The 27,739-nt window shown below is 39.9% G+C and overlaps 1 protein-coding gene across 5 annotated transcripts in view; it reads right to left on the reverse strand.

Moving 5' to 3' along the window:
- Positions 1-15,727: 15,727 nt before the first annotated feature.
- Positions 15,728-27,739, reverse strand: part of NOL4 (nucleolar protein 4) — a 187,369-nt gene continuing 175,357 nt past the window's right edge. For 4 of the 5 annotated variants that reach the window (XM_062488763.1, XM_062488754.1, XM_062488738.1 and 1 more), the window contains 2 exons: positions 25,998-26,178; positions 15,728-15,921 (listed from right to left, as the gene is read on the reverse strand). In XM_062488763.1, the coding sequence (XP_062344747.1) occupies positions 15,728-15,921; positions 25,998-26,178 (375 nt within the window). Of the gene's footprint in view, positions 15,922-22,029; positions 22,111-25,997; positions 26,179-27,739 lie in introns of all 5 variants that reach the window. The other variant, XM_062488730.1, reaches the window with a different exon arrangement.

Consider the following 27,739-nt stretch of genomic DNA (forward strand, 5'->3'; position numbering starts at 1 on the left):
ATAAGAAAGAAGTAGCAATTTTTAAATTTATATAAACCAGCAATTCAGTGAGGTTTGATAGCAAATTCAACAGTGGCTTAACAAGATTTGTTGGCAAGCTACACTTTGTTATTTACTGCATGAAGGGCAGGGGAAGAAAAAACTATCAGCGAGAGCCTCCCATTGAGTAATGAGGTTCAAGAAAGACCCTCTTCTATTCTAAACTCCTTTTCAGAAGGGAAGTTAGGTGCAGCTGGAGCCAGACTTAGACCTATACTTGACCAATTGTTCATAGCTAAATTATTATATAGACACAATCTATCCTTTTATCACTTAGCTAAGATTTAAAATTTTAGTAACCTATTAATCTGAGAATAACTACTGAGAATCCATTGTGGCAAGAAATCTCTCAGTCTTGAGGACAAACCTTGAGAAGTGTCCCTGCTCAAGGGGAGATCCTGGAGCTGTGCAGGAGAGTTCAACAGGTTCCTGGCTGTCCACAGTTTATGGAGTAGAGGGTAATGACTTACAGTCCTATCTGCATATCAACTACAGAAGTTAGATCCTGCCAAAGCTAGCTTTGGTCAAACCTTGACTAGGTCTATGGTGAGGGAGTGGGGGTGTTTTTCTCAGGTTAGCCCTTGGCTACCCTGTTGTTTTCTACCTGCCCTGAGTCCATTAGAAGTCAGATGCAGCCATCAGGACCAGATTCATCCATTGACACCACTGCTGGTAGTTATCCCTTCAGCAGGTGTGCAGGAAATAAAGACCAGCTTTTGGGAGATGGAGGAGCACATCCTCACAGTGCCTTGCCTGTCTTTTTCCAGTGGTGGATAGGCCTCTGGCAGTGTTAACCTGGTCAGCACGGAATGGAGAGCAATGACTCAAACTAGAAGTTTTGGTTGCTGTTTTTGAACCACCTTTTGGGCATTCAAGACATACTGTGGTTTCTGACCCGCACAAATAGGAGTTTCTCATCATGAAGGGCAGCCAAGTGTGCTGTGTCTGGCATTATCTGAAATGTCACACTTAGCTTTCTGTCAAGGGGCTGGTCCCAACATCTTGGGTACACTTAATGATGGCTTACATTAAGCACTTGTTAAAAGCTTGCAGTAATCCCAAGTGCACTGCATACAGAGTGGAGTATGGGAGCTGGTTCAGAGGGAAAATATGCTTAAATGATCCCATCCCAAGCTCTCCAAACACTGGTGATATTGCCCAATACTATAAGAGAAAAAAGGAAACATAAAGAACGTCTCTGAAACTTACTTTGTCCACTGACAGGCTAACATATGATCCTTTTTTATCATTGTGTATTAGAAGGTCAGCCTTTTGTGCTCCCAGTTCAAGCACTTTAGTGTAAACATAATTTCTGTTATGTACACAGCTATAGCTATATTTTCATATTTACCTAGTTTGTAGAGTATACAGAAAACTCAGCAGATGTGGGATTCCTCATAGAAACAACTAGCAATAGCCAATAGATCAACAAGATTGTTGTTTTGGCTAGGATGTTAGGTTTGGTTTTTCAAGTCTTGTACCTAGATATTGATCTTTTCTTTCTATCGTTGCTTGATCAGTTGCCTTAGCCTTGGTTTTCTTCCTTCACCCCAGTATATTAGCAATACTGAAACAGGGAATTGATTCCAGTAACTCTTCAGTGTCTGTCCAGCTAAAATGATTTTGCACCTTCTTGCAGTTCATAGTGGGCATGGTCTCAGAAAGGACACAAAAATCTGAACATCAGGTAAGTTCCACCTCCCGTATCACTCCTTAAGCAACACTGGGCAATGTGGAAACCTGAATTAATTGTCATCTCTTCTTTGGGTCAACAGGACTCCACCATCCTTCCTAATGCTCACTATTTGAGAATAAAACTCTGCTAACCATCCCCTCAACCCCACAGTCCCAAATAAACTGAGACAATATATTCAAAGGGTAGGCAGGTTAGAATACGGTGTCTGTCAAGTAACTGAGCCCATACTTTGTTGCAAATATTTTTAGTTAATTTTCCTGGCCAATATTGCTATTTATCAAAGCTCTCTTTTGTTACAGTAAGGTCTCGCTGCCTCACAGCCTGTCTGCTTGGTCCTGCAGTGCAGCCATTTAGCTGAATGTATGACACAACAGTAATTACTGTGCCAAACCCAACCAGCTGCTGTTTAAAAAAGAAACCCACCAAAAATCTTAGAAAAAAAACTACTGAATTGTGCCTAACAATGCAGAAATAGACAGTGGAGGATGGAGAAGCTTTATTTGAGCATTAATGTTCAGCAAAGTAGCAGGGACACTGGAAATGAATGGCAGAGTAAGTAGCACGTTGAAGAAATGTCTCCTCCAGGTTTATTCCATTGTAAGACCCCTTCTCAGTGTAGGCTGTTGCCACAGCCTAAGGCACACAGAGAGCCAAACACTCACTTGGAGTGAACAAAGGCCTGTCTCCCGCTGTTGCTTAATGCTGTAACTTTTATTAGCAGCAAGTGACAGTGGTTTAGCCTCCCTTCCTTTTTCTAGATGATTACATTCCTAAGCCGATTGACTGCGGTGACTAAAGGCAGCTGTTGATCCACACTCTTTCCTCTTGCACACACAATGGCACATGAAGAAAAGAAACACCAGATTTCATGTGTTCAGGACAGACTTAAGGTTTTCATTGCCTGAACAGAGGTGAAAAATTGGTTGCAGTATCAGGAGTCAGGGATCTCTAAGGGTAGAGTTTCCACATGCCTAGCAAAAGCCGGTGGGGATGCTCTGAGTTTGAAAGCACAGAACTGAGCCTCCTCCTAAGTTCCCTTCACTCTTTCCCCTGACATGGGAGAAAGGGTGGGAAAGGGGACCTCAGCAATAGTGTGTATTTGGTTGGATTTGGGCTACTAAGTCATCAACCTGGGAAAACCCTGACAGAAAAAGGGAGGATTAATGAATCAAATATAAATGCAGCTACACAGCCTTTACACAGTTAGATAGATGTGTACATGGAATTAGTTCCCTTCTTTTTTTTTTCTTTTTCTTTCCCCATGGCTGTTTATTCCTAGATTTGTTTCCATGCCTAAGTCCAGGTAGGTGCTTTGCTCCATGCTCAGAAGACCTTCAGGACATCCAAAGTGGCAGCTGTCTTTTCTGTTAAGGCTGAGGGTGCCTTAGCATGCATGCCAGTGCATGGGTGTATGGATTGTGTTGAATGGGCAGTTCACTGAATTTGCAAGCCATCCTTTGAGGTTGTAAATAGCACTACTGTAGGGGATGGTATTGGAAAAGTATTCATCATAACCACAAAACAGCTGCTAAGCTGGCTCTTCAAGAGGTACTACCTTTTAACTAACTTGTCCCTGTGAACTGGCACAAAATTTTACCCAGGAGAAAAGATAACACTGGAAGTGGAGTTGCAGCTATAATTAGCCAATTAAGCTTTCTTTCCAAGGAAAAACATGTCTTACATATCACCTTATCTGCTGTAAATTAATGGAAAAAAACTCCAATCTCTTTCTGCAATGATTTAGATGACAAATTTCCTGCTTCAGCCTCTGTTGGCTGTGATGCACAGTAAATACATCAGTTGCAGGTCTCAGGAGAGGTTGATCTAACAAGGCTCCTGCTGCTGTTTTATCTCAGGTGAGAGGTAATTTACTGTTTAAAGGAACATCCAAGAGCAAGCCTCATTTGCAAAAAGAAAATACAAGTGAAAGAAGTTGTAGGTATGTATTTTCTCTTGTGCACAAACTAGATGAGGCAATGCAGCTCTAGTGAAAAGGGATCTAACAAAAAAATTCAGATCTGCACTTTTTTGCCTGACAAAGCTGGGGAGTATCTACTCAGGAGCCTTTCTAGCTAATGCAAACACACACCAAAAAAGTTCTTCCAGGTGAAATCCAACTGAATGTGTCCAAGATAAACTGCAGCTTCTAAAGGGATAGTCATGTGGAAAAAAAAAAATTGATATGTCCAAATGAAGATTTCACAAATGGTTAAAGGAAAAGGTACTTTTTCCACTGGGAAGCTGTGTCATCTGTTTTACTGCTTTGGAAACTGCAATAGGGAATGAAGGTACAAATAAGAAATGCTGGTATTCTTACTACCTTTTGCTCCTTTCTCTCTCCATATACCTAAGCTTTCATTCATATTTGAGTGACATAAAATGATTTATGAAATATTGGCCAGACATACAGCTTGCAAACTGATGTAAAAGCTTCTTGATTCTGCTTTGTGCAGTGTGAAAATGGATTTATGCACAGTGGAAGAACTTAACAGGGATGACAATTTGATAAGTGACATTGTTGTGGTAATTTATTTAGAAGAGAAAACCTGGACTGGAGCTCAAAAGCTTGAGTAGAGTTAGATAATAGCTCACTGGTAAACCATATCCTGAGACATGAAAGCACTGCTGGTGTGCTGTCAAATAGGGAAAGTCTGTTCAATAATGAAAACAGACTCACTAGGGAAACAGGTGACTTTCCAGGCTGTAATAGAAATATGAACATGGGTCTGAGTTGGAATGGTCACAATCCAATAGAGTTAGCACTGAGTGGAAAGATCCCACTTTTTTTTGAAAAAAGCCAGGAAGTTGCTTGGTTTAGAAACACCTTGGAAAATTCTGTACCCTGTGATGGAGTGATATGGTAAAATATGTTATTTTAGTTTCAACCCACAAGTACCTGATTATTGTTCATACAAATCTGTTTTCTGTGTGGATGAGACAGACAATAGAAGGTGAGAAGGTGTGTAAGTCATAAAACCCCATGACTATGATAACCATATAAAAGGGTTAAAAGCCTTGTTCTACTGCTTCTCTTCATATCACCCTCAATCCACCCCTGGTGTCTTCAGAAAACTCCATCAACTGTTATATTACCTCAAATGGAAGAAACTCAGGCTTAACAGCAGCAGCCCTTGTAGGATACAACTGTGGAAGCTGCTTGTCCCTGACAGGCTCTCCAAAGCTTTGGGCTAAATCAGGAACTCCACCTTTCAGGTAAGGGTGGTGTGGTTTACACAATCCCTTCAGCCAAAGCTAAAATGAAATGGCTTGTCTGGACTCCAGGGCACAGGAGCCAAGGATGCTGCACTGCCCTGGGCCACACTGATCCAGGCTGCAGCTGCCCCTTGCAGACACTGTTGTGTCTGAGCTCACCCCCTCCTTTTGCAAGATGCAGTGATTGTGCTGCCCTTGTGAATGGACGTACATCAGTAATCACTTCAATGGGAAACAAAAACCCCATTCTTGGCAGATGCATCTATTCCATCATTCAGAAGGAACTGCATCTATTTATTTTGGTTATCTCTACCAGTAGGTGTCATGATACAGCAACCTGTGAAAATTCTTGGTGCAGTGGGAGATAAAGTGTGGGAGATAAATAAAAACTAATAATTACAGAATTTTATTTAAATCATTGGATGCCAGTGGTTAAAAGGGTGGTTAATTTTTCTAGATGCTGCCACACAGACATTACTCTCCTTGTTTTGGATGTGCTGCAAATGAAAACCTCTGTCATTGCCCCCAAAATTTCTTTTTGATGCCTGTGGAATACACCAGTTTCTCTCATTCCAAGAATGGTACCTGCCCTTCATTGTGACACATTAATAATGGGGTGGGTAAGTGACTGATGAGTGACATTCTCTGAAGAAATTAATGAAAACCTCTCCTTTGAAGAAAGAGATTCAAAATGAATGCCACACACATTTGCTATGTCTAAGAGCAGTCCACTTAGATATTTTTTGTCACACACATCAAAGCACAACTCCATTTATGTGATGGCTTTGGTTTTATCCTTCTGGGGAGGGGAAAAAAAAAATTCTGTCTAGCCTGGGAAATCAATTAAAAGGAACTGTCCCAGGTAGTCAGTCAAGTGCCTGTGCTAATGAGGATCACATACATTCAGAACTGCAAATTACAGCATATGAGTTCTGTCTCACCTTACCAATCGCAAGTCTGGTGCTAATGCTAGAAAAGGTGTTTAGTTTTCAAGCTTTTGTCTGCATAGGCAAGCTGCATTTTAAGGGTAAAGTGGCAGTGTTTTAAAGGTTGATCTGATTGTTAGCCTATTGACTTCTCTGAGCACTTCTCCTGCTCCCAATGAAGGCATCTGTTAAAAGTTTTGAGGGTTTTTTACATATGGTTGGTTGGTTTTTTTGTTTTGTTTTGGTTTTGTCTTTTTTGGTTTCTTTTATTTGTTTATCTTAGCTCTTTAAAGGTTGCAAAAAACACTCCAAAACCACCCCCAACACATCACATGAAAGGTCTTATTGCTAGTCAGTGAGAGAAAAAAACTGAAGTTCAAAGTCTTATTAAAAATGTCTAAGCCTTCCTTTGTCTACCTTTGCTGCATGTTCATAGTAAAGTTCTTACCCTAAGTCTTAGGAATCATGTAAATCTATTCTGGGTGTTTTTAATTATTTCTGCAGTCCATATTTTCAAGCTACTCTTCTGTTTTTAAGATATTTATGTTTACAACTGAATTTCCAGATTCTTAAAGGGTTAATATGAAAAAGTAAGCGGAGGATCATTAAAAGGATTCCTCAGCACAGATGGAAGCAAAAAAATACTTAAGAATATGCACTTCACTTTAGTGAAAACTCCAACCCTGCAATTTCAGTAAAGAGGGAGTGTAAGAACACACAGCGTGGAGGTTAGGAAGGTACCATGGCACAGGGTTAACCACAAGGAGCTTGTGAGCGACTTCTAGTCAGGCAAGAGTTGATGGAACTTTTTAGTCAGACTCACCAACACCCACAGGAAAACCCTTCTGGACCTCTGACCTGGGGGGGCTGATCACCCATGTCTTACTTGAGCGTTGGCTGATAAGCACTGCCATCTGCAGAACAGAACCAAAACCTCTCAATTGGTAATAGAACCTCTTTGACAAGTGTGGGTTTTACACAACACACCTCCAGCGTGTCATACTGTCACTCTTGAAGGAAATGAGACAAGATCACTACATTATTTTGGTTTCTCAAAATTCTTTGGGAAGAAGTCTGGTCTCTGTTGAATTCAACAACAGTGAAATATTCATGAAGCAAAGCTACCACAGTGAGCCTACTTGTCACAATTAGCCCACTTCAGAGTGGTTTTCCATTTCTTAGCATTCAAGCTGAATCTACTACTTGGCAACTAAATTTTACAAGCGAACATACCAAATTAGCTAGCAGGTGTCAGTGGATGAACAGGGTATGTTGCACCCAAACCAAATGTTTACACTTTTTTGAATTGGAGGAGTCTCAATCAGAAATGAATGAGATTTTTGCCTTCATCTTAGAGCTGTCAGCCTTCTAGAAAGCAACTTATGGTCAGAGTACTTGGTGCAAGCCTCCCAGCTCAGCTGTGATTGCTGGAAGAGCTATTATAATTAAAAATGTGTTATCAACTGTCCTGCTTTTGGCTGGGATAGTGTTAGTTTTCTTCCCCAGTAGCTGGTGCAGCGCTGTGGTTGGATTTAGGGTGAGAACAATGTTGATAATACACTGGTGTTCTAGTTGTTGCTCTGCAGTGGCCAGGGATCCTTCAGCCTCTCATCCCACCCCACCACAGAGCAGGCTAGGGGCACAAGAAGCAGGACAGCTGACCCCAGCTGGGAACAGGGGTAACACACACCAATTGGCTCCATACATAACCCGAGGGAAAAAGAGAAAAAGAAGGAAAAAGAAAACAGGGATATCTGGCCAGGACAACTGCTCAGGAAACTTGACTGGGTAGTAAGCAATTGCACCCTCTTTGTGACATTTGTCAAATCCTGAAGCTATGACTGAGGTGAATGCTGCTCATTTTTATAAAGATTTTCAAAGATCTTAGCCTGAGATGGGTTCCATCCCTTTTCCCATTCAGGAGTGGCCTCTATAACTTTAATTCACAGCCTGGGACAAGAGTTGTATAATTTGTAGGCAGCTGCTTCTGATAGTTCATGAATATAAATTTAGTGAACAAAAAGTGTGCCCTTTCAAAATGTGTCGAGTCCGGACTCAAGTAACTTCAGACAAACAGATCTGGGTCTGCAGAGTCCTTTCAGTGCTCAGCCAATGCCTACTGATTTCTGTCATCATATTTTGCCATTCACACTGTATTACCATAACAATTATTTCCTCTTATTGGTGGGGAGCAAGAGAAGTCTAATAAAAAGTCAGTATTCTTGTTAGTATTCTCATTTTCCCCTACCGAATAAAATAAAAAAGTGTCCTTTTATAGTGACAAGGACAGGCAGATGGACCTTTTTAAGCAAATAAGATCAATTTTCACTCCTTTACATCCTAAAAATGTACTATCTTAGCATGATGTACAGAGAGACAGCTAGTAACCACATTTCTCTCTCAGCTTCTTGGCAGTGGAGTTCTCTTTCAAGTTTTAAAATTTCAGCCTGAAGTCCCAGTGACTGAGACAAGCTGCCATAGAAAGAATTTTTGAGCTGCCACTGAAATATCCCCAAGCTGCCCACGATATCTTAACTGTATCATTCCACAGAGATTTTCCAAAAACTTATTAGCCCAAAAATATAGGGAATGCACTGCCCAGCCAAAAGGCCACAGGGAATGAGAACTTTTCTGGAGCATCATACAGAACTCATTACAGCCCTCTCCTAGGCTAGTAATGAGCCAATAGATTGGATCCTCTGGGATGCCATCTAGAGGAACTTAGCAGGCTTGTGGATTGAACCTCATCATGCTTAACAAGGTCAAGTGCAATGTTCTGCACCTGGGTCAGGGCAACCCTCAATACCAGTATAGACTGTGGAATGGATGGACTGGGACTGGAGAAGGACTTGGGAATATTGGTGGATGAAAAGCCGGACACAAGCCAGCAATGTGTGCTTGCAGGCCAGAAAGACAGACACATCCTTGCCTGCCTAAAGAAAACTGTGGCCTCCTCTGGAGTTCACCACACAAAGAACACATGGATCTGCTGGAGCAGGTCCAGAGGAACACCACAGAAATGGTCAGAGAGCTGAAACTCCCCCCTTATGAGGAATTGCTGAGAGTTGGAGTTGTTTAGCCTGGAGAAAAGAGGGCTCTGGAGCAGCCAGATATATTTTCATACATAAGAAGGACAGAAAGTGATTTTTCAGCAATGTCTGCAGTGACAGGACAAGGGGCAATGAGGGCAATGATTTTAAACTGAAAGAGGGTAAATTTATATGGAATGCATGCAAGACATTTTTTTTACATTGAAGATAGTGAGGCACTGGAACAGGTTACCCTGAGGAGCTATGGATGCCCCATCTCTGGAAATGCTCAAGGCAGAGTTGGACAGGGCTTTGAAAGTTGTCTCTGCCCATGAAGAGAGGTTGGACTAGATAAGCTTTGAAGATCCCCCCCAACCCAAAGTATTATTTGATTATATGACTCTACCAGAATATAAATGATTTAATGTTTGAACCACTACATTTTAGTCAATAACCACGTGGTAATTTTGTAATTGACCATGATTTCAAGCCCTTTATCATCATTGTTTGTAAGGCAGCAGAATGATGAATGGCAGGGAGAATAAATGGGGAATGCTATCTTCTTGACACCCGAGTCCAAACAAGAAAATGGATTTACACCATAGAGATTTCTCTCCTTATACTGCAAACAAACAATACCAATAGGAATTTTTTTAAAAGGATAAATCATATGATTTTATACTTCAGCACTGAGACAAATTTTCCAACTCCATGCTAGATATTAAGGATTTATATTAAATCTGTAATTATATGTCTGTTGTTATTTATAGTTTAAAACAATTAATATATGGTTTAATATAGTATAATTAGATTGGACAGAGACATTAAAAAATAGCCTGTGCCTCTAATTATTAGAGAATGGCACTGCAGTTAAGCTTGCCTTGTAGCTTGCAATTTTCAAATATCAGGTGCAGCAAATGAACATTGTTAAGGCTGCCTGCTGGCTAGGGCAGTAAGAGCTTTTCTCAGCTAGAAGATATTTCTCCACAGAGCAAATCCTTCTCTTCCCACTACAAAATATGAGAGGAAATAAATAGGTCAAGCTCGTGGTGTTAAAGCACTGTGAGCTGGGAACCACAAAAAAATTAATTTAAAACAGTTAAACAGAGAGATGTTTGAAATATTAATAATACCTATCCCTCCTATTGTTTTTTTTTAGTTTTTCCTGCTGCTTTTCCTACTATGAGTACTTCACTGTGCTGTGAGTGAATGTGAAAAGAAACAGCATCCAGAACTGATTAGTAATCCTACAATAAAAAAAAAAAAACAGCAGCCTCACAGGAAAAAGAAAAAAAATTATATGATATTAGTTTCCAGAGGAGAATTAAGAAAAACTTTATTTTTTTTTTTCTGGAAAACCTTAAAAAATTCAGTAACACTATTTCTTTTTAATTAACTACTGCAATTTACCTTGTGCTGAGTCAAGAAAAGGAAGACAAACCTATCTGTGTATTGGATCCTTTTCCCAGCTCTCCATACACCATAGTAGGCTAACTGCAGCAAAAATGTACTTGCAAAAAAGTTTTATATATGTAGTCACAATAATTAGAAGAACTCTTACACTGTGTTTCCAGACATCATTAGAAAAAGGAGCAAAAAATTTTGCATAGAATACCTTTATCCAGACTTGGGGAAATTACCTGAATTATGTGGCACAACATAAAGTATCTATTCACAAAGCAGTTAGTAATTTTTTCGGCCTTTACAGCTCCTTTGTGCTCCTTTGTTCAGTGGTGAAAAAGAGATTTAAGCAGGTAATTTGAGTAAAGGTAAACAAATATTTCTACACCCCGTTGTACAACATTTGATTTAGTCCTGAGAATGGAAAGGGGTCAACAGACCCAGGCATTCACAGGTTGCTTGGCCTCAAGCAATCAATTTCTCTTCTTGCCTGATATTTTTAATGCTATATTATACCACATATATCATTCTTGACCAAAAAGAAGTAAGGAAAACTGGGGGTGCTACACGTCCTAAGTAGCCATTGCCTGGGGATAGGCTGGGCATCACATCTCCTGGTGGAAGTGATAAGGGATTACCTCTGCATCCCTTTTTCTTTTTCATCATTCACTTACTCAGCTTGAACTATTTTTTTTCCTCTGCTTTTGCTCTTTGGACTTTTTGCCTGTGCCACTGTGAGGAGGAAGTGTGAGGGAGGGTGGGGACTTACCTGCCAGCCAGGGACAACCCACCACAGCCTTAAGCTGTTGTAGACCATGGATGTGCATTTAGAAATCCTTGCTATAGGCTTGCTCTATTCTTCTGAGCTGCTATATCTGGTACATCTTTATCTGTTTTACGCATTATTCAGAGACAGACTACAAGGCTGTGAACAACTGATCTTGTCCAGCACAGACATGATATATTCTTATATATTTAATCCAGTAACCACCTGTATTGCTTCATTTCTTCCATTATTTCACCATTATTTTTCACATGCTGGTGTTTTTCAATAGTGGGTGGAGCCCAGATTAGATCCTGACTTCAGGATCTAGCAAGATCAGCTTTTCTTTATATAGAAAAACATGTCTTCCTTATGAATGCCTAACAAGCCTTTCAAAGCCAGATTCGGAGGAACTTCAACAAATTTATGGGGAGTCTTTTAACACAATGCTTGCCACTTTGAAGAAATGAAATTGCTCCTCATTTTCAATGGAGTTTTACTAACAAAACCTACCTCCACCTACATTGTATTGAGCAGGCACTCAGGCCATTACAGCAAGAATGTCCAGTCACTTTAGTATAACTCTGCTTTCCAATCAGTTTTATAGACAGAGTCATGTATATGTGCACCTATTTTCCTTCATTCAGAAAATTCCTTCTCTATAGAGGATGGAGGATGGGCAGCTTTAGAACTGTCAAATACATGTTTACCTCTGTATACTCTTTCTGGAGCTTCTGATACTCACCATGGCTGGTATGGTGGCATTATCCTTCAATGACAGGCAGCAAGGTACCAGTCTGGATAAAACATTTGACTCCAGATCTCTTTTCATGTGTTCTGACTGCAGTTTCCCAGCAGGCATTGAAGAAGTAAACCAATCTGATTAGTTGATAAGCTAGCCAGATTGTCCACTCTCACAACCCAAAGTAGCATCCGAAGACATTACCCACAGTCCATGAAAACTACCCTGTAAATCAGGGAGAGAAGAATGGATGACTGACTTGTCTTCCCAGTGCACACGTAAGCCTGAAGAGACTCAACACATTCAGACCATGGTCAGGTTTGGTACTTAACTCTGTAGGGAAGTTTATGGACATTATGACATTTTCCCACTATCCCTCCCTGCCCAGCAATCCCTTGAAGACTAGAGGTTCTGAGAGGACCACTCACAAAGAAACTCCAGGATAGCTGGGAAGATATGAGGCTGTCTCAAGAAGGACCAGCACCTGCCAGTCTGCATTGACCAAGGTCTGTAGTGAGACATCCACCAAATGTGAAGCACTAGTTTAATAAAAATATTAGATGTAAGGGTGATGCTTTTCTGAAGGCAGCCTTAAGCAGTCATACTCAGTGAACACACTCATGCTGGTAGAAACTGGCCTTATCCTAACAGCAATATTTAAGCTGAGGTAATCAGGCTTTTGTTACAGAAGATGTAGATGAGAGAAAGAAATAACCCTTAGCAAGATGTTCTTCCTTGTGCTTTTACTGCCTTAGAAGGTTTAAAGCAGACACAAAGTAGGTGGTTCTGAGACCTGGATTCAAGAGGACAAATTTAGTTGCAATGCTTGGATGTAGATTTGCACACACAGAAATGGACAGTGGTTTATGGTCTCACCTCTACAAAATGGGTCTGAATTTCAGTAACTTCTTAGAAGAAATCAAAACTCTAACTGAATCTGTGATTGCTCCAAAGAAGAGATTAATAAACCCAGTACTTAGCGGTGGAAACAGCTCTAGAATAAAAACTCCTGTCTGTCTGATGGAATTTGGTATAGAAAAACCACTTGAGGACACAGTTACTGTTAAGTATCTGTGTGAGACTTTAGAGGACATCAATTGCTCCTATGATTGAAGAAGATCCTAAATATTCCAGAGAAGGCACCCAGAAGAAGAGGATGTGTGTAGAAGACATATTGTAGAAGACATGGAGAACTATCAAAATAGGCTGTAAATGGAGCTGGAGAAAAGGGGAAACTAGTCATGGGCACTGAAGGTTGGATGGTGACCCCAAAATTTCCACCTTCTCCCTCAAGAGAAGGAGTAATTGAAGGAAAAGACAGAGGAGTCAGAACAACGAATTAAATTTTTTACCTCCTTGTCCTCTAACTTCTTGTCCTTACATGGATTTAGCAAAAGAGCTTGAAAAGTTGAGATAAAGCTCTTGAAAACAGCTTGAGGCTGCTCAGCTGAGAAGGATTCCTGGCTGGCCAACAGCCTCTTGGACAAACTGCTGGTTGCTGCTTAGTTGGGAGTGCGAGGCACACTGCCCTGCACAACAGGACCAAGGAAACTTGGAAATCTAGGCATATCTGCCACTCTTGTCTGTGTAAAGATATATGCCAGAGCTTTTTTTGGATGAGGATAACACAGTGACCTGACACAAGGTACCTGCTTCATCCTCTCCTGGCATCCGGGAGACAGGAGAGAGTGTAGATATTTGAAACTGGAAGACAGAAAATGAGTCTTGGGTCTGAAGGGGCTTTTGAATTCCTGGTGAGACAAAAGCTGAAGCAACCCCACATATAGGGCAAAGATGAGCTGTAGGCTTTCAGGGGCACGGGGAGATGATGTTAGAAACAAACACACATCCCAAGTGATGGGCAACAACTGGTAAGGATTTGCCGCAATATTCTCATATCCAAGAATAGGGGTCTCTGAAAAGACATCCAATAGTTTTTTTAAGAACAAACATAGAGTAGCAAAATGGTGTCCCATCCAGCCAACTTCAAATTATATATGCCAGTTACTCAATCCTACTGGATTTACTCAGTAATATTGAGAAATTATGTTTGAGGGGCTGCATGAATTGGACTGGGAGGCCCTTTTTCATGTTTGAAGACCATAATTGTTATAGCTTTAAGTGCTATTCAATTTAAATGTTATAATGTTTCACAATCATGTATTTAAACACAGAAATCTGTTTATTTACCCAAACAAAACAGAGGAAATGATTCCAGCCCTCAGGTTTTGAATTCCCATTTAAATATGTGGACATCAGTCCACAACTTAGAGATGTTGTGTATCTATGTACCTTCAAAATACTCATATTTCATAGGCTTTTTCACATTAATATTCACCAACAGTATCACAAAAGTTCTTTTTCTTTTACATAACTGTAAGCAACAGTAATTCTAGAAACACTAGAGAAAAAAAAAGCATAGCAATGTCCACAGTTACAAGAAAAAGTGCACATTACTTGGTCACAATCACAGTCATTACTTGGAAAACTATATGTAACAAGTAGATATAAAATATCACTGATGCCTTAAACTCATCGTCAAAAACGGAATTACATAAAATTTTGTACATGAAATAAGGCAAATTTAGGAATGCACAAGAAACTTGTTATTCAACAAAAGCTAAACAACAGAACAGATAGTACAGTAAGCATAAACTAAAGTACCTTTTTCTATATACTTAAAAAGAAGCTTGCCATAGTGCACAAAGAAAACACCATTAATGTGTAATCAATATTATAAAATAAGAAATAGAGGGGTTGGGAAGAGTGGGGAAGGAGAGAGAAGAGTTTTATTATAGTTGCAGCTGCATCCACTTACAGTTTTGTACAGGTTTTAGCTAGGCCTGGGAATTATACAAATTATACCAGAAGTGTCAATGATCTTCCTTGGTAAGAATTTTGTTTAAATTAAGGAAAAAAAATAAATACACACAAGAGTGCAAATTTTCAGATTGTCACTTGCAACCTCTTAACATTCATCATCTACATCCAATCACAACTAGAGGGACTTGTATAAGACAGCAGCAGTGATCATGGAGTCAGATGAGCTCACCGTAAGAAATCAAATCACCTTTTTTTTTTTCTCAACGATATGTCTTTTTTAAAAAATGCTCAACTCTTTATTAATTGCTAATAAAGCTGCAATATATTACAGAATGGAGTTGAGAATGGCATGAATGCAGGAAATGCATACTTCCTTTGGAAGGTATTCCATAGATGAAAATTTACAGTACACAGGGGAGGAAATCATCCAGCATCAAGAGTTACTCGTTGTAGAAAGAATATGAAGTTGGGGAGAAGGGCACAGCCAGGGATTCAAGAGAGGAAAGGGGGACTTAAAATAGCTCCTCAAAACATTTTCAGGACCAGTGAAAAAGTTTACCAAAGTAAAAATGAAAAATCTTGAATGAAAACAAAAATCTTTTGTTTTGTTTTTTATAAAAATTACATTTTTTTAAAATACAAGATCCTTTTCATTGCAATTGTGCCCTGTAGCAACAGGACATTTGGCAATGTTTTGCCATATACTGCAGCTTTAAGTCCAATGAGTCAGTATCACATTCCACTAATATTGCACTTGGATCTTGAACCACTCGTTTTAAAAAAACCATCACAGCATCTTCTGTTTCCTCCACTTGTTAGAGTGAGTTAATTTCTAGCCACTTTTTCGATATTTATGCTGACACACTAAAACAAAAGCAATAGGTTGGACACAGTAAAGTACCTCAGAAATACCAGAGGTCGAAGTTCACTTGAAGCACCTTAACACATCACTTTATGGATCAAGAACAGTGTGGCATTATGGTAATTAACTCTCCTAAAAGACTGTGCAGTAACTGAAGTGTGTGCTCTGGGAAATCAAAATGTCATTAGTGGAAATTCTGATATAAGACCAGGCCAGTGTGAAGGTCACATGACTCAGTTCTGCTGCAAAATAAGGTTTTCCAGTTCATCTGCAGAGCGCAATAAAAATGCGGCTGATTCTCGGTACCCTGCCACAAGCTGCCTCACTGCATTTATTTCAGTCGGACTCAGCTGGGGTCTGGAGCTGGAATTACTGGAGGATCCAGAGCTGGTTGCTAACTGCCTCTTCATACTGAGATCTGTTGGACCTGCAGACAGCAAAGGCAAAGAAAAGAAGCTTCAGATCTGCTGCCAGAGACATTTCACAGGTTTGTAGATACAAATGCAGAGCAGTAGGACCTGCTATCAAATGAGTGCAAGTAGCAGAAATAAACAATAATTGTTCTCTTACCGGTCACCGTGACAGGAACCATAGCAATTAATGTATCACAGACCCCATTTACAAAACATGAGGGGCAAGTCCACTGCCAGCAGAAAATTACCCTCCAGGGGCATATTCCAACAGTGTGAGCCACTTGCACCCCAAGCCTTGCCCAGGGATCTGATGATGGTGATCAGGCAGAATGTTCATCTCCTGTACCTCCCCCCAGCTCCAGTTGCCATCGTAGACTTCATGGCAATATGCACACTTGCAATTTTTATCACAGAAAATCCAACTTATATTCTCTAGACAGCTATTTTCACATTTTATGCTTCAATCAGCATGTGGCCAGATTGAATCCCTTGCAGACACAGATAAATGGTCATCCACATGACTTGCCTGATGCTGTCTGATCACTTACATAAATAGCTGCTCATGAATGAGATTAGGCTGGTGACAATCTGGCTGCCACAGTGAGGAGCACACTATCATCTGTGAGGGCTGCATGCAGCTGGCAACACATTGCAAGGGTCTTGTAAGGCCAGAACGCCAGAGATTCTGCAGCAGCCACCATGCTGTTGCATTGGCAGCTCACAGCAATACGTTTATCAGTTTTCTTCAAAAAATATTCTCAAGACGATGAATACATCATATAGAAGACAGCATTCCTGAGGGCAGCCTACAGGTTACTGTGATTGGCAAAACTCTGGCATTATGAACTTTGGCTTTGTGTGGAATTTCCCTGGCTGTTTTATCAGTTATTAACCAGCTAAGATGCATGGTGCTTTAATGAAACATTTGCAAATTCCACTTAACACAATTTTTCTTCCTGGAGTGTAAATTTGGACAGGTAGAACTGGACTTAGGAATTTTTTGTACATACATGGAAGGATACAGATGGCAACTACACCTATTAATCAGAATATTTTGTGCAAATCTGGGAAATACTGCTTTCTCATTTTGGCAGTGTAGCAAATCTATACTTCTGGCAGGCAGAAGATCAGACTAGCCTGACTCTAATCTTAGTACTCTCCTGGAAATTGGGATCAAGCTATCCAAAGGAATGGATCTTGCTTTCCTACGAGAAAAATGTTACTCTTCAATTTGATCAGGACAATATATGTCAATGGCAAGGTTTTCTACCAAAGACAGGAATAACTTTAAAATTTAGCATATTCAACTGTAGAGCATAGAGCATACTAATTCATACTCTGGAGGTTCTCCTAAATAATCCCCCCAAATGCATAAGATTCAAAAACACAGACTTTTAATCGTAAGCACTGATGGAAAGAAATGCCTGGATTCTAGAAGCTGATGATCTGATTATACACCTTATTTAATTTTCTTTCTTACAGGTCTGTGTAGAGGTACAGGTGACACCACAAAAATATGTGGAGATTTCCATGTCCCCACAAAAACTGAAGTTAATGAGAAATCTCCCCTTGAGTGAATAAAAGCAGAGTTGAGACTATGAAAAGAAACTACTCAAACTGAAATGGTCCTATTAGATCTGATATCCTACTACACAGCTAGCACTTAGCCTTACAACTTGTGTTATCTGCTTTTATACTGGTATAAATGAACTCACTCTTAAATGTCTTCCAGTGTACAAAGGATAAATTAAGCACAATTAGCTCAATTAATTTGTTTCAGTGTGACCACACACTGCAGGAAAATGATGACTGTGAAGAAGCTCAGAGGATAGCTTAAAAGAAAATCTTAACCCAGCACAGGGAAGAATAGTATACCAATCATAATGCAAGTTGGGCTAAATGGTTGTAAGAAGCCACTGAAGACTCTGTATTTATTGAGGCACTAGTGACAAAGCTGCCACTGACATGTTGAGGGCATTGTGCTCCATACAAACCTACTTTAAGTTTATGCTTTTTCTTTGACTTCCATTCATGTCACTGCCAAACACACGCACACTCAAAATATCTGGCAGAATATTCTGCAGCAGAGAACCTCATTTTATGAAATGTAACTGAAGGGCTTTTCTCATTGGTAATCCAGATTTTAAGTGAAAGAATAGGATATCAGTTTATGTCACTCATAAGTAAAATATACATGGAAATGTGCTTGGTCATACCTCTCAGGTTTTCCTTACTCAAACTGATGGAACTTACACAACTGATTTCCTTTCACTGCCCTGAAAGGAAAACTAGGAGAAGATCAGATGTCTATCATGCACAAATCAACATAAATCCTCACGAGTGTGAGAGTCACAGTTATTTACATAGTCTGAAGATCTGGCTGGCTCTGTATTCTTAGACGTCTGGACTAACTTTCCTATTGGACTAACTTTCACAAAGAAAGTTTTTTAATTCTTTAGAATATTTATCTTTGTATCCTGAAGGTACTGGAAAAAGCTGGATGGCAGTCTGCATAGACAGGGGACAATGACAATCCAAAAATCATCTTGGTCTGGGAGATTTCTGTTGTGTCAGAGCTCTTGTATACAAAGAAAATAAGATATCTCAAATTTTAACATACCCAGGTTTTCATAATACTTGGTGGGTTTATTTTTTTTAAATTTATATTTACTAGGAAAATGGGATTTTACTTCACTCCCCAACTCCTGCCTTGTACTTAACAACTCACTGTGTTGTCCTCCTTCCCCTTTAAAGAAAACCCCCCTGAGGAAAAAAACAAATGTATACACAATTTTGGGACAGTGAGAACATCCATGCCTATTCAGGAAGGGAAGCTGACAGAGAACCAAACAGGGAGAAAAAAAAAAAAAAACAAAAAAAAAAAAACCAAAACAAAAAAAAAAAAACCCAAACATGGTTCATGTGGAGATAAGGATTTTAGCTTTTTTAATTATGTGACCCCCTACATCTCACCTCTGAAGCTTACCTATGACAGCCCAAGCTTTATATCTGGGAGAACACCTCACTCAGAGATTAGTTCCAGGATGTGTTATATTGGTCTCAGCTTTTAATAGCTATGATAGACACTCACTGGCAGTAATAGAGATTCTCAAAGGTTGGCCAAGTTGCTAAATTCTAAAATACTATAACTTATTTGTAACTTCATTGGTCCTACCTGTTCATCTGAAAACTAAGGAATAAGTGCACCCTGTAAGTGCATTCTTGTACTGTAGAATTTTCCTGTGTAATTTTGTGCAAATCAGCTATTGAAACATGGAAACCTAAATCTTACTCATACCTACCATATCTCTTTAATCAGAAAAATAAATCACACCTTTCTGAAGGCTTAAAATAGCTGGTTAAGGAAACTTCATGTAGATCTATCTCCAGAAGCCAACACTGCAGGTTACTAAATCTGGCAAAAGCTGAACAGTTCACCATCATGTCTTTTAATAAATATCTTTACTATTTCTTTAGTGTATTTAACATTATTTATTAAGTTGCCAGCTCTCACAGGAACAAGAAAGTGTACACTTGAAAAGAGGGAAATCTGAATATTTTTGCAATGAATTTTGCAGTGTCAGGTTCCTCCAAGATGTTACTGCACATTTTAGCATATTTCTTCCTATTCTGGAGTACTTCAGGACTATTAAAAATCTTGATTGCAAACATTATGAGGTTCCACAATATCTGTAGAGCAAGTAAAAATTAAGCATATATCACAGACATTAAGACAGGTGACATATTTCCAAATTTTCTTTCTCTTAGTATATATTGCCATAACACAAAATTGTCACCTTCCATGTTTTTATAACAGCACAGTATTCTCATAATCAGTGGATTAAACAAATTGCTGAGACAGACCCTTTCTTTTATACTCTTTCAGAAGACCAAAGTATTGTTCCTCTGTCTCTTGTTTAGGCCATCTTACTGACACTTTAACATGGGAATATTTTTTATTTATTATCTCTGTCCAGTTATGTTGACCTAATTTCCCGTGTGAGGTGTAATTGTTCTTGTTGGAACCACATCAGGCTGAATAGGAAAACTCTAAAATTCCACTCTTCATGTGCTAGACAAACATTTACAAATTAGCTGCTAGAAATGTCTGCCACTAAATGCACTGTGGAACAAATGGCTTTTTCTGTAAATTACAAGACTTTATTGGAACTAGTTATTGCCTCATGCACTACGCATTACCAGTGTGATTTACATCAAATTCCAAAATATGGGTCAGATGTAGATGTGTTGATACTGATTGCTTAGATACTATAAACTGTCTCAGCAAAATTCCCTTAAGAATTATATGTTGTCACTGGATAGCTACCAATCTTATAGTTAACAACTACTGAAAGAATGATAAATGTGTCAGTGATTCTCAGAATGGTCATCACTATTGTAGATAATAATGTAAATAAAAAATATTTTTAAAAGCTTTATGTGCTTAAGCATCTACATGTTCATTAATAGTTAAGCAAACTTTTTCATCAGTGATAATGCAAAAAGCAGTGACACTTATTTAGACAAAAATACGTTTGCCTAGGCTTTGAAATCTCTAGTGTGTATATCTTTTCTATTGCACCTATTCTCCTGTCCCATTTTTCCCCATGAGTGGCTTTAGAGGAAAGGTTGGACTACATTCTTATATACATCAATAAAACTAAATGGAAAAAATTATCAAAGTACACTACCTTTTCTTTACAAATCAGATGTATTTATTGTAATAAGAATTGCTTTTGTGATATTACATATCTGTCAATGCTTCTTTTCCTCCTGCCTTCAAACATAGAGCAGATGTGCCTAAAAGTATTATTTCAAGTGCCAGGAGAAATCAAGAAAACAGGGACTGATATACTGGACCTTTTAAGCTTCTTTGTCCCTTCTACACCTCTCCCTCTGAAAGACACATCTTCTGCTACTTTAGGCAGCAGGAAAAAAATGCTGTCTTGCCTGAGGAAAGTGATATGAAAAACACAGATATGCCTACAGCCATCATTTATTTTCAGTGATCAGGAAGCAGTGGTCTGTGATTAAATGATTATGTGAGATCCTTGCTATCTACCACAGGAGATTAATTATGTGGTATATACTGTGTTGCCTTAACATTTGTCACCTCAGCTTTGCACTGAGGTAGGAAAGTAGGATACTGCCCAGTACATCCACTGACATTCCATTTCCATCCCTGCGGTGGGAACTGAGTAGTCCTTGCCTGTGTCACGTATCTGACAATTTGAAGAGGATGAGGAAGGAAGAAGAGGAATGTGGGAAAGGTCTTAATAGAAAATGCAGCCAGCACTTTCCAGCAAAAAATTCCCCTTTGCCAAAATAATGGTCAAACCATTTAACTTCTGCCAACTCCACCTTTTGGGTTTTTAAATGGGATTAAACATACTGTCCCAGGTTCCTAAGTCTATCACTCTTGATCTGTTTTTTCATGCTCCAGGCTCTGTGTTAGAGACAAACTGTGTTCTCTTTCCCTTCTTTCCACTTTCATGTCATCAGGGTAGCACTGAGAATACAAAAGGCTGTGCAAGAGTAGAGGTATAAAGAAGACCTGGAGGGAGGGACCACAGAAAAACCCCCATTCGACTCCTACATCCTGGCTAGCCAAGCTGTGAGTAACCCAGTCAGCACTTTAAAAACTAGCTACATACAGATTTTACACGAGGTTACAGTTCGAGCAAATTTTTGGATGGGGAAAGGAGGCACCTTCCCTGCTGTCTCATGAACCACTGGACAAGAGAGCTCAGTACTCCTCTCCCTGCTGCAGATCAGCACGGTCCTGCTGATCCTTGGAGCACCCGCTCTGGGAGATTCTCCCAGCTACTCCACTGTCTTCAGTAGGGCTACATCACCTGGAGGACCAGAACTCAGAAGGACCAGGAAGGCTGACTGGCACATGGATAAGAGGCCTGGCTAAAGCAGGGAACAGTTGGGATGGCATAGCTTCCAACTATGGAGCAACAGGGAGGGGTGAGCAGTGTGGGGAAAGTCCCTCAGCTACCAGCTGGGCCATCATGGCCATTGTGGCCTGCCCCTGGGACAGGAGGCTGAGAGAGAAGCCTGCCAGGACCAGGATTTGCCGTGGTGTGAACATAATGGGATTCAGCTCAAGAACTCACCTGAGCTGGAAGGGGACTGGACGTTCGTGGTGCCTGGGATGCAGTGCTGAGTTGTGGCTGTGGTGGAGGTAGGCTGCAGATCTGTGGAGAGAAACGGAGACACAACACTTTGTCTTACTGTCACATGAGGGCATATCCTGCATGGCCAGCCCACCACTGAATCTGAAACACCCTCTTTTTACACACACAAAAGGAATTGACTGACATTTCTGGCTAGAAAACCAGACAGTGATGCAGAAGAAACAGTCCCCAGTCACCTCCAGGCAACCCAGATATGGCAGCAGAAACACATTCCACAACTCTTAGAGAAAATGGACTTCAGGAAATGAAGCAGTTGCGAAGACCATGACTCCAAGGAGCCCAACACAACTTCAGAGAGTGCTGAAAGTCATCAAGAGGGGGCAGACAGCAACCCACTGGACTGATATACATGGGGAGACAAGCCAATCCCACTGCCTTAGGAGATGCTCAGGCTACATGCAGGGACTTCAACAGCTCCTGGTGGAATCAAGAGATTTTTCTCCCAACATTATCTCCTGTCCTCACCCTCCTGCCCTCAAGCTGGACATTTTCCAAGCTCAGTCCAAGAATGATAGAGAGGGGACAGCTGAAGCCTTTGTGGCTGGCTAAGAGCTGGCAGGCAAATTTGTTTTCATTCACTGAACTATTGCACCTTGGAGGTTCTCCATTCAGTTCTATAACAGGAATTGCATTAGCCTTAAAAAAAGAGCTGTGGAAAACCACACTTCTCAAAGAGTAGCTCTCCTTTACCACCCAAATCAATCAAACACAGAATGGCCAAAGGCTTCTCCCAAGCCCATGCACAGGCTGACAGAGACTGTCAACCCACAGATTGCTTGGTGAACGTTTCCAGCCAAGCTGGATTGGCCTAAAAAGTTTAAAAGGAGGGTGGAAAGACACCCTGGTACTGTAAGACCAAGCCTTTTCCTCCTGTGCTTTTTTTGCCAGCCCATAATAAAGGAGGGGTCATTGCACAAGCTGTTATATTCTGTTTGCTGACATTGAGCTGTTTCATGAAGGCTTGCCCCATGCAGTTGTGTGAGCAGCTAGTTATGGATCTGTAATTAGCCATGTGGAAGGACAGACCTCCCCATGTGGAGGGAAGCACTGCAACAGCAGGCAGACAGAGGTCCCTGAGCCAGAGCCACCAAACAGTTGGGTGAACAGATAGCTAAATCTGTAAGGTCAGAGTAAGGATGAACTTTATATGGAGGAAATAGCCAAATCAAATGAGTCACAGAATACAAAATACATACATCAGCTGGACTACTAGACAGAGAGTTAATTGGGTATTAATTATTATATTACTGTGGGGGAAGGTCCAGAAATAGGTAATCAAGCAGTGAGTTTTAGATAGCTGCTGCAGTTACTGCAGCTTCTTTTTTTTTTCCTCTTTTAATGGATACAGAAAAACAGACTGTATTTGTTTATATACACATTCTGACTGAGGCGCATATTTGTTTTCACACTAGGAGAACACCTGTAAACGTGACAAGAACATTTGATAGGTTACTATATTGAAAAGGAATTGCATTTTTAAATTAGTTCTTAGCTCCTGAAAACAATTTGCAAGTAAATACCCTGTTCTTCAGAGAAGTATCTCATTAACTATTTTAACAGCCTTGCATATGTTTGAAACAAGAGTCCTTGACACAGCGTAATGACTGCAAACAAGGGTCCTATGAGGTCTGTCAGGAGGGCAATGGTTACCTCTGCCAACTGCAACTCCAACCACTTCTCTTGGACCATCAATGGACACATCAGAGAGGACTGACAGATCTCACTGGCCTCCAAGTCCTCCCACTTCTCCTGTGGGGAAGCCAGCCACCAGAGCAATTTACCCTTAATATCCGAGAGATAATTAGGTTGGTCCCTGGTTGGTTTTGTGTCAGTGGGACTAAGGAATGGATGGAGTTGCCTTTCCACAATTTTCCTAATGATCTTCCTGAAATGGCAAGTGGATAACAAATCACCAACCTAACTAGACTGTCAGCATCAACAACTGGTTTCCAGGTCCTGGCACACAAAGACTTTTGGTTCCCAGAGCTTATGGACTTTGGCTCATGTAGGATCCCTATGCAGAAGATGGACGCCTTCGCACAACCTTCCAACAGCACACAACCATACAGGAGAAGTGCAATGCCTTACTGGTCTTTCAAAGCAAAAGGGCATACAGACAAAATTGTCCAGTGCAAGTAAGGAAAGGCAAGGAAGAAGAAATGGCTGAGCATGTGTCTGTATACAGACTTGTCTTGAGTTTTAATTGTGAAAAAAACACTGGAGTCCTCTATGTTAAAGGTACAAAGAAGATGTGGCTTCTAATCAGAAGGCAAGACAAACTGATGGTATTTAATTTGTACACCATTTTTTAAAATTGCTGAAGCAACATAGAATACTTTCGCCTAAACTCCACAACTCACTGCAAAATGGGAACTATGAAAATGTATCCTATTACAAGAAGTTTGAAGGGAAAAACAAGTACACAAAACAGTTGTGATTCCTGAAAGTTTAAGATTATATAAACCAAGACAATATTGATGGCTTTTGCTGACAAATAACACATGCGGAGCCTAAACCTAGTCTTAGTTGGGTAAAAGGACAAATGCCAACTGTTTTCAGTGGGAACGGGTTCAGATCCTCCCTGGACATAATGTAAAAGAAAATTTTAAAGTTCTTGTGCATTTTCACAAAAAAAAAACAAAAAAAACCAAACAAACACTAAAAAAAAATCCCACCAAGATTTCCATGGCTTGAAAATATTTGATCCGAGACCATATTCAGTGCCTCAGATGTGTTCCTTATGTGTATGGAAACAATTGTAATCATCATTCACTCTGGAGTCAAAGACTTTTGACAACTTAAGTGTTATCTATTTAAAGACTTTTGAAAACTTAGCAAAAATCATCCACAGATCTTTGAGAATTTTGCAGGCAGGGGATGAGGAAGAATATGTGACTGAAGGTCTCCAGCACACCACATTCCAGTAACACCTTGCAGGCTGCAGCCCCGATAACATTTTGAAAATTGCTGAGCATGCCGAATGCAGCTGAGCAATTATCATCTAGCCTAAGTCAGGCCCTCTACCTGAACTGGCACTCTCAACAGCCAGGGCAAAACCCCAGGGATTTCTTCATCCTCTGAGACATTTCTTTGAATACAGTTGTGGGAGTCGATAAAACCTCAGGCTTCCAGAGTAATCGCATTTCTCTGGCAGAGAGACAGTACCCTTTTTATCAGAAGGGTATTGCTCTTCATTTGTACATAATCAATACAAGGGATAATTTCAAACAAATACTACAATTTGCTTACACAATTTTTTTACAAAAGCATGCCAATGTAGGAAGAAAGGAATGTTGTCTAAATAAATGACACCACTTGATTTTTGCAGAGGGACATATGACTTCATGGTGACACATATTTACCTTATCATTTTTAGCGTAGGGTAAAAATGAATATGCTGATTTCTCATTTAATGTTTGGTATGCCAGATCCTTATCTGTAGTAAATTAAAGTAGCTGGTGAGAACATGTGACCAATCTATGTCAATATGGAGTTGAGTGTTTTGAAACTTGAGCCAAAAATGTACTAATGGCCACATTTTGTGATCAGTGTAGGAGAGGACAGTAATGATAAGGTCCTATAAAGTTATGCAAACCGACTGTATTTCTAACCTGGCTTTATTTTCTTTTTTTTATTATTATTCAGCTTTGCTAGAGGCTTATGGTTGAGTTTTGTCCTATTGTGCGTTAGTCCCTTGAAACTGGAAAGAGACTAGCATGCAGGGAGCAAGTATTTTTCTCAGCAGTAGCTGTTTGCAGGATTGTGCTCCTGCTCATTATGTGATAATAGCCTATAGACATTGAACCCCATGGACTGGCTTTCTGTACGGCAGGGGGAAATACACATCCCCACATATAAACACAGGCACAGTTTGTAAGGAAACTCACCACTGCTAGAAGCATCATTGAGATTTAGCAGCCCACCTCCGAGCCCTCTGTAACTATGGTAACTGTAGGTCCCATTGCCGTTGATGTACAACACCTCCTGCGTGCTGGAAACAGCTGATGTTGAGTAAGTGACCTGGGCTGGCTCCTGTTTGCACTGCTTGTCAGCTGGAGCAGCCTCATCCTGCACAAAAACAAGGAAAGGTTGGGAATTATGGTTACATTTCACCTTGCATGTGAAGGTCTTTTCCATTGTTAAGATTCTACATCTGTTGCTTTCACAAAAGAGAAATGCATGTTAAACAAGCACAGATAAGTTTCTGATTGACCAAATATTAGCATAAAAGAAACAATGGATATAATCAAGAATACAGGTTTCCTTAAAATCTCAGAATATTAATTTATTTGTGCTCCACAAACCAACCGTGCTGTTTCTCAAAGGAGAACATGTGCCCTCCCACCCTGAAGAGCTCATAGTCTTCTTCAAAACCCAACTCTGTCCAGAAATAGTGGGAAATGATAGGAAATACCCATTTCCTGAGTGACTCTTACAAGTCAGAGAATCATGTATTTCTTGATAAGATAAACCAATACAGAATGCACCATGTGCTTATTTTGATGTATCAGTCTCAGAAATGACAGAAGGAATAGAGGAATGGAATAAAACTGCATTCCTTTGTTTGGAGAAGTCTGAGTGTCCTTCCACACAAAGGCCACAAAGTAGGGATGCCTCCACAAAAGTGACTTGAAAACTGTGGTTACCTGTGTAACAGGTTTTCCTCACTGCTTCCTGTTTGCCTCTTTGCATAATATTTAACAGAATTTAGCACAACAGCCCTTCAATTTTCCCTGAAGAGATGTTTCAGGTGAAAGTGTTCTATTTCCCATCTGCACGTACTGTATCTACTGCTTAGAGTACCTCACCTCCACTCATGATCACAGAATGCCACAGTAGCAACTTTATTAATGACATAGATGAAACAAAAGCATTAAGAGAAGATTTAATGCATTTTAGTATTTGGAAACAAGGAAAACTATCGGTGTGTGACTGCTCATCCTGCCACAGGAACCTCAGTGACACAAAATCTGACTTAGCCTCTATGTATTTGAGCTTTTTCTTTGTTTCTTGACTTTTTTATGGGTTTGATTTTTCACTCTTACCTGATGAAAACATATTTCAGTGTTTTCAAATAAAATGGATCTCTGGAAGTTTTGTTTTTAAAGGACTTTTTCAGAGTAGATAACTGAAAAAAATTACTGCGAAAATTACCTTCCCTTTGAGTAAGATTTTTGCCTATTTTATGCAACTCTCCTCTGCACAACACTTTTATGGCTCATAAATATACCGAACTTACTAAGAATTCTATAAAATATCTGAAACCATTCTTACAGTTTTTACATAAAGAAATCAAATAGTTCAAGCAGTGTCCAGTCTCTGAAGTAAAAAGGGTTGTGAATACTGTATGCATTAGGAGCAGTTTTTGGTTCCACTTCTCAAAAAGACTATCAATTTTTCTTAGATGAAGACACCCCTGTCTGGCAGGTACTTATTGGTGAAAGAGACTTTCACCTGAAGCACAACTGAGATAACTCAGGAGAAGGTATATATACTATTAACAGAAATTTTAATATTTAATAGGGAATGCTGAACCATCAGACAATTAATTCCATAAACAATAAGAATGGGGCCTCTTGGGCATTAATATGAGCCAAGGCAAAACTTTACATTTTTAAGAGAGTTGGCC

The sequence above is a fragment of the Cinclus cinclus genome, chromosome 1 (genome assembly GCF_963662255.1).
Source record: "Cinclus cinclus chromosome 1, bCinCin1.1, whole genome shotgun sequence".
Taxonomy (NCBI): Eukaryota; Metazoa; Chordata; class Aves; order Passeriformes; family Cinclidae; genus Cinclus; species Cinclus cinclus.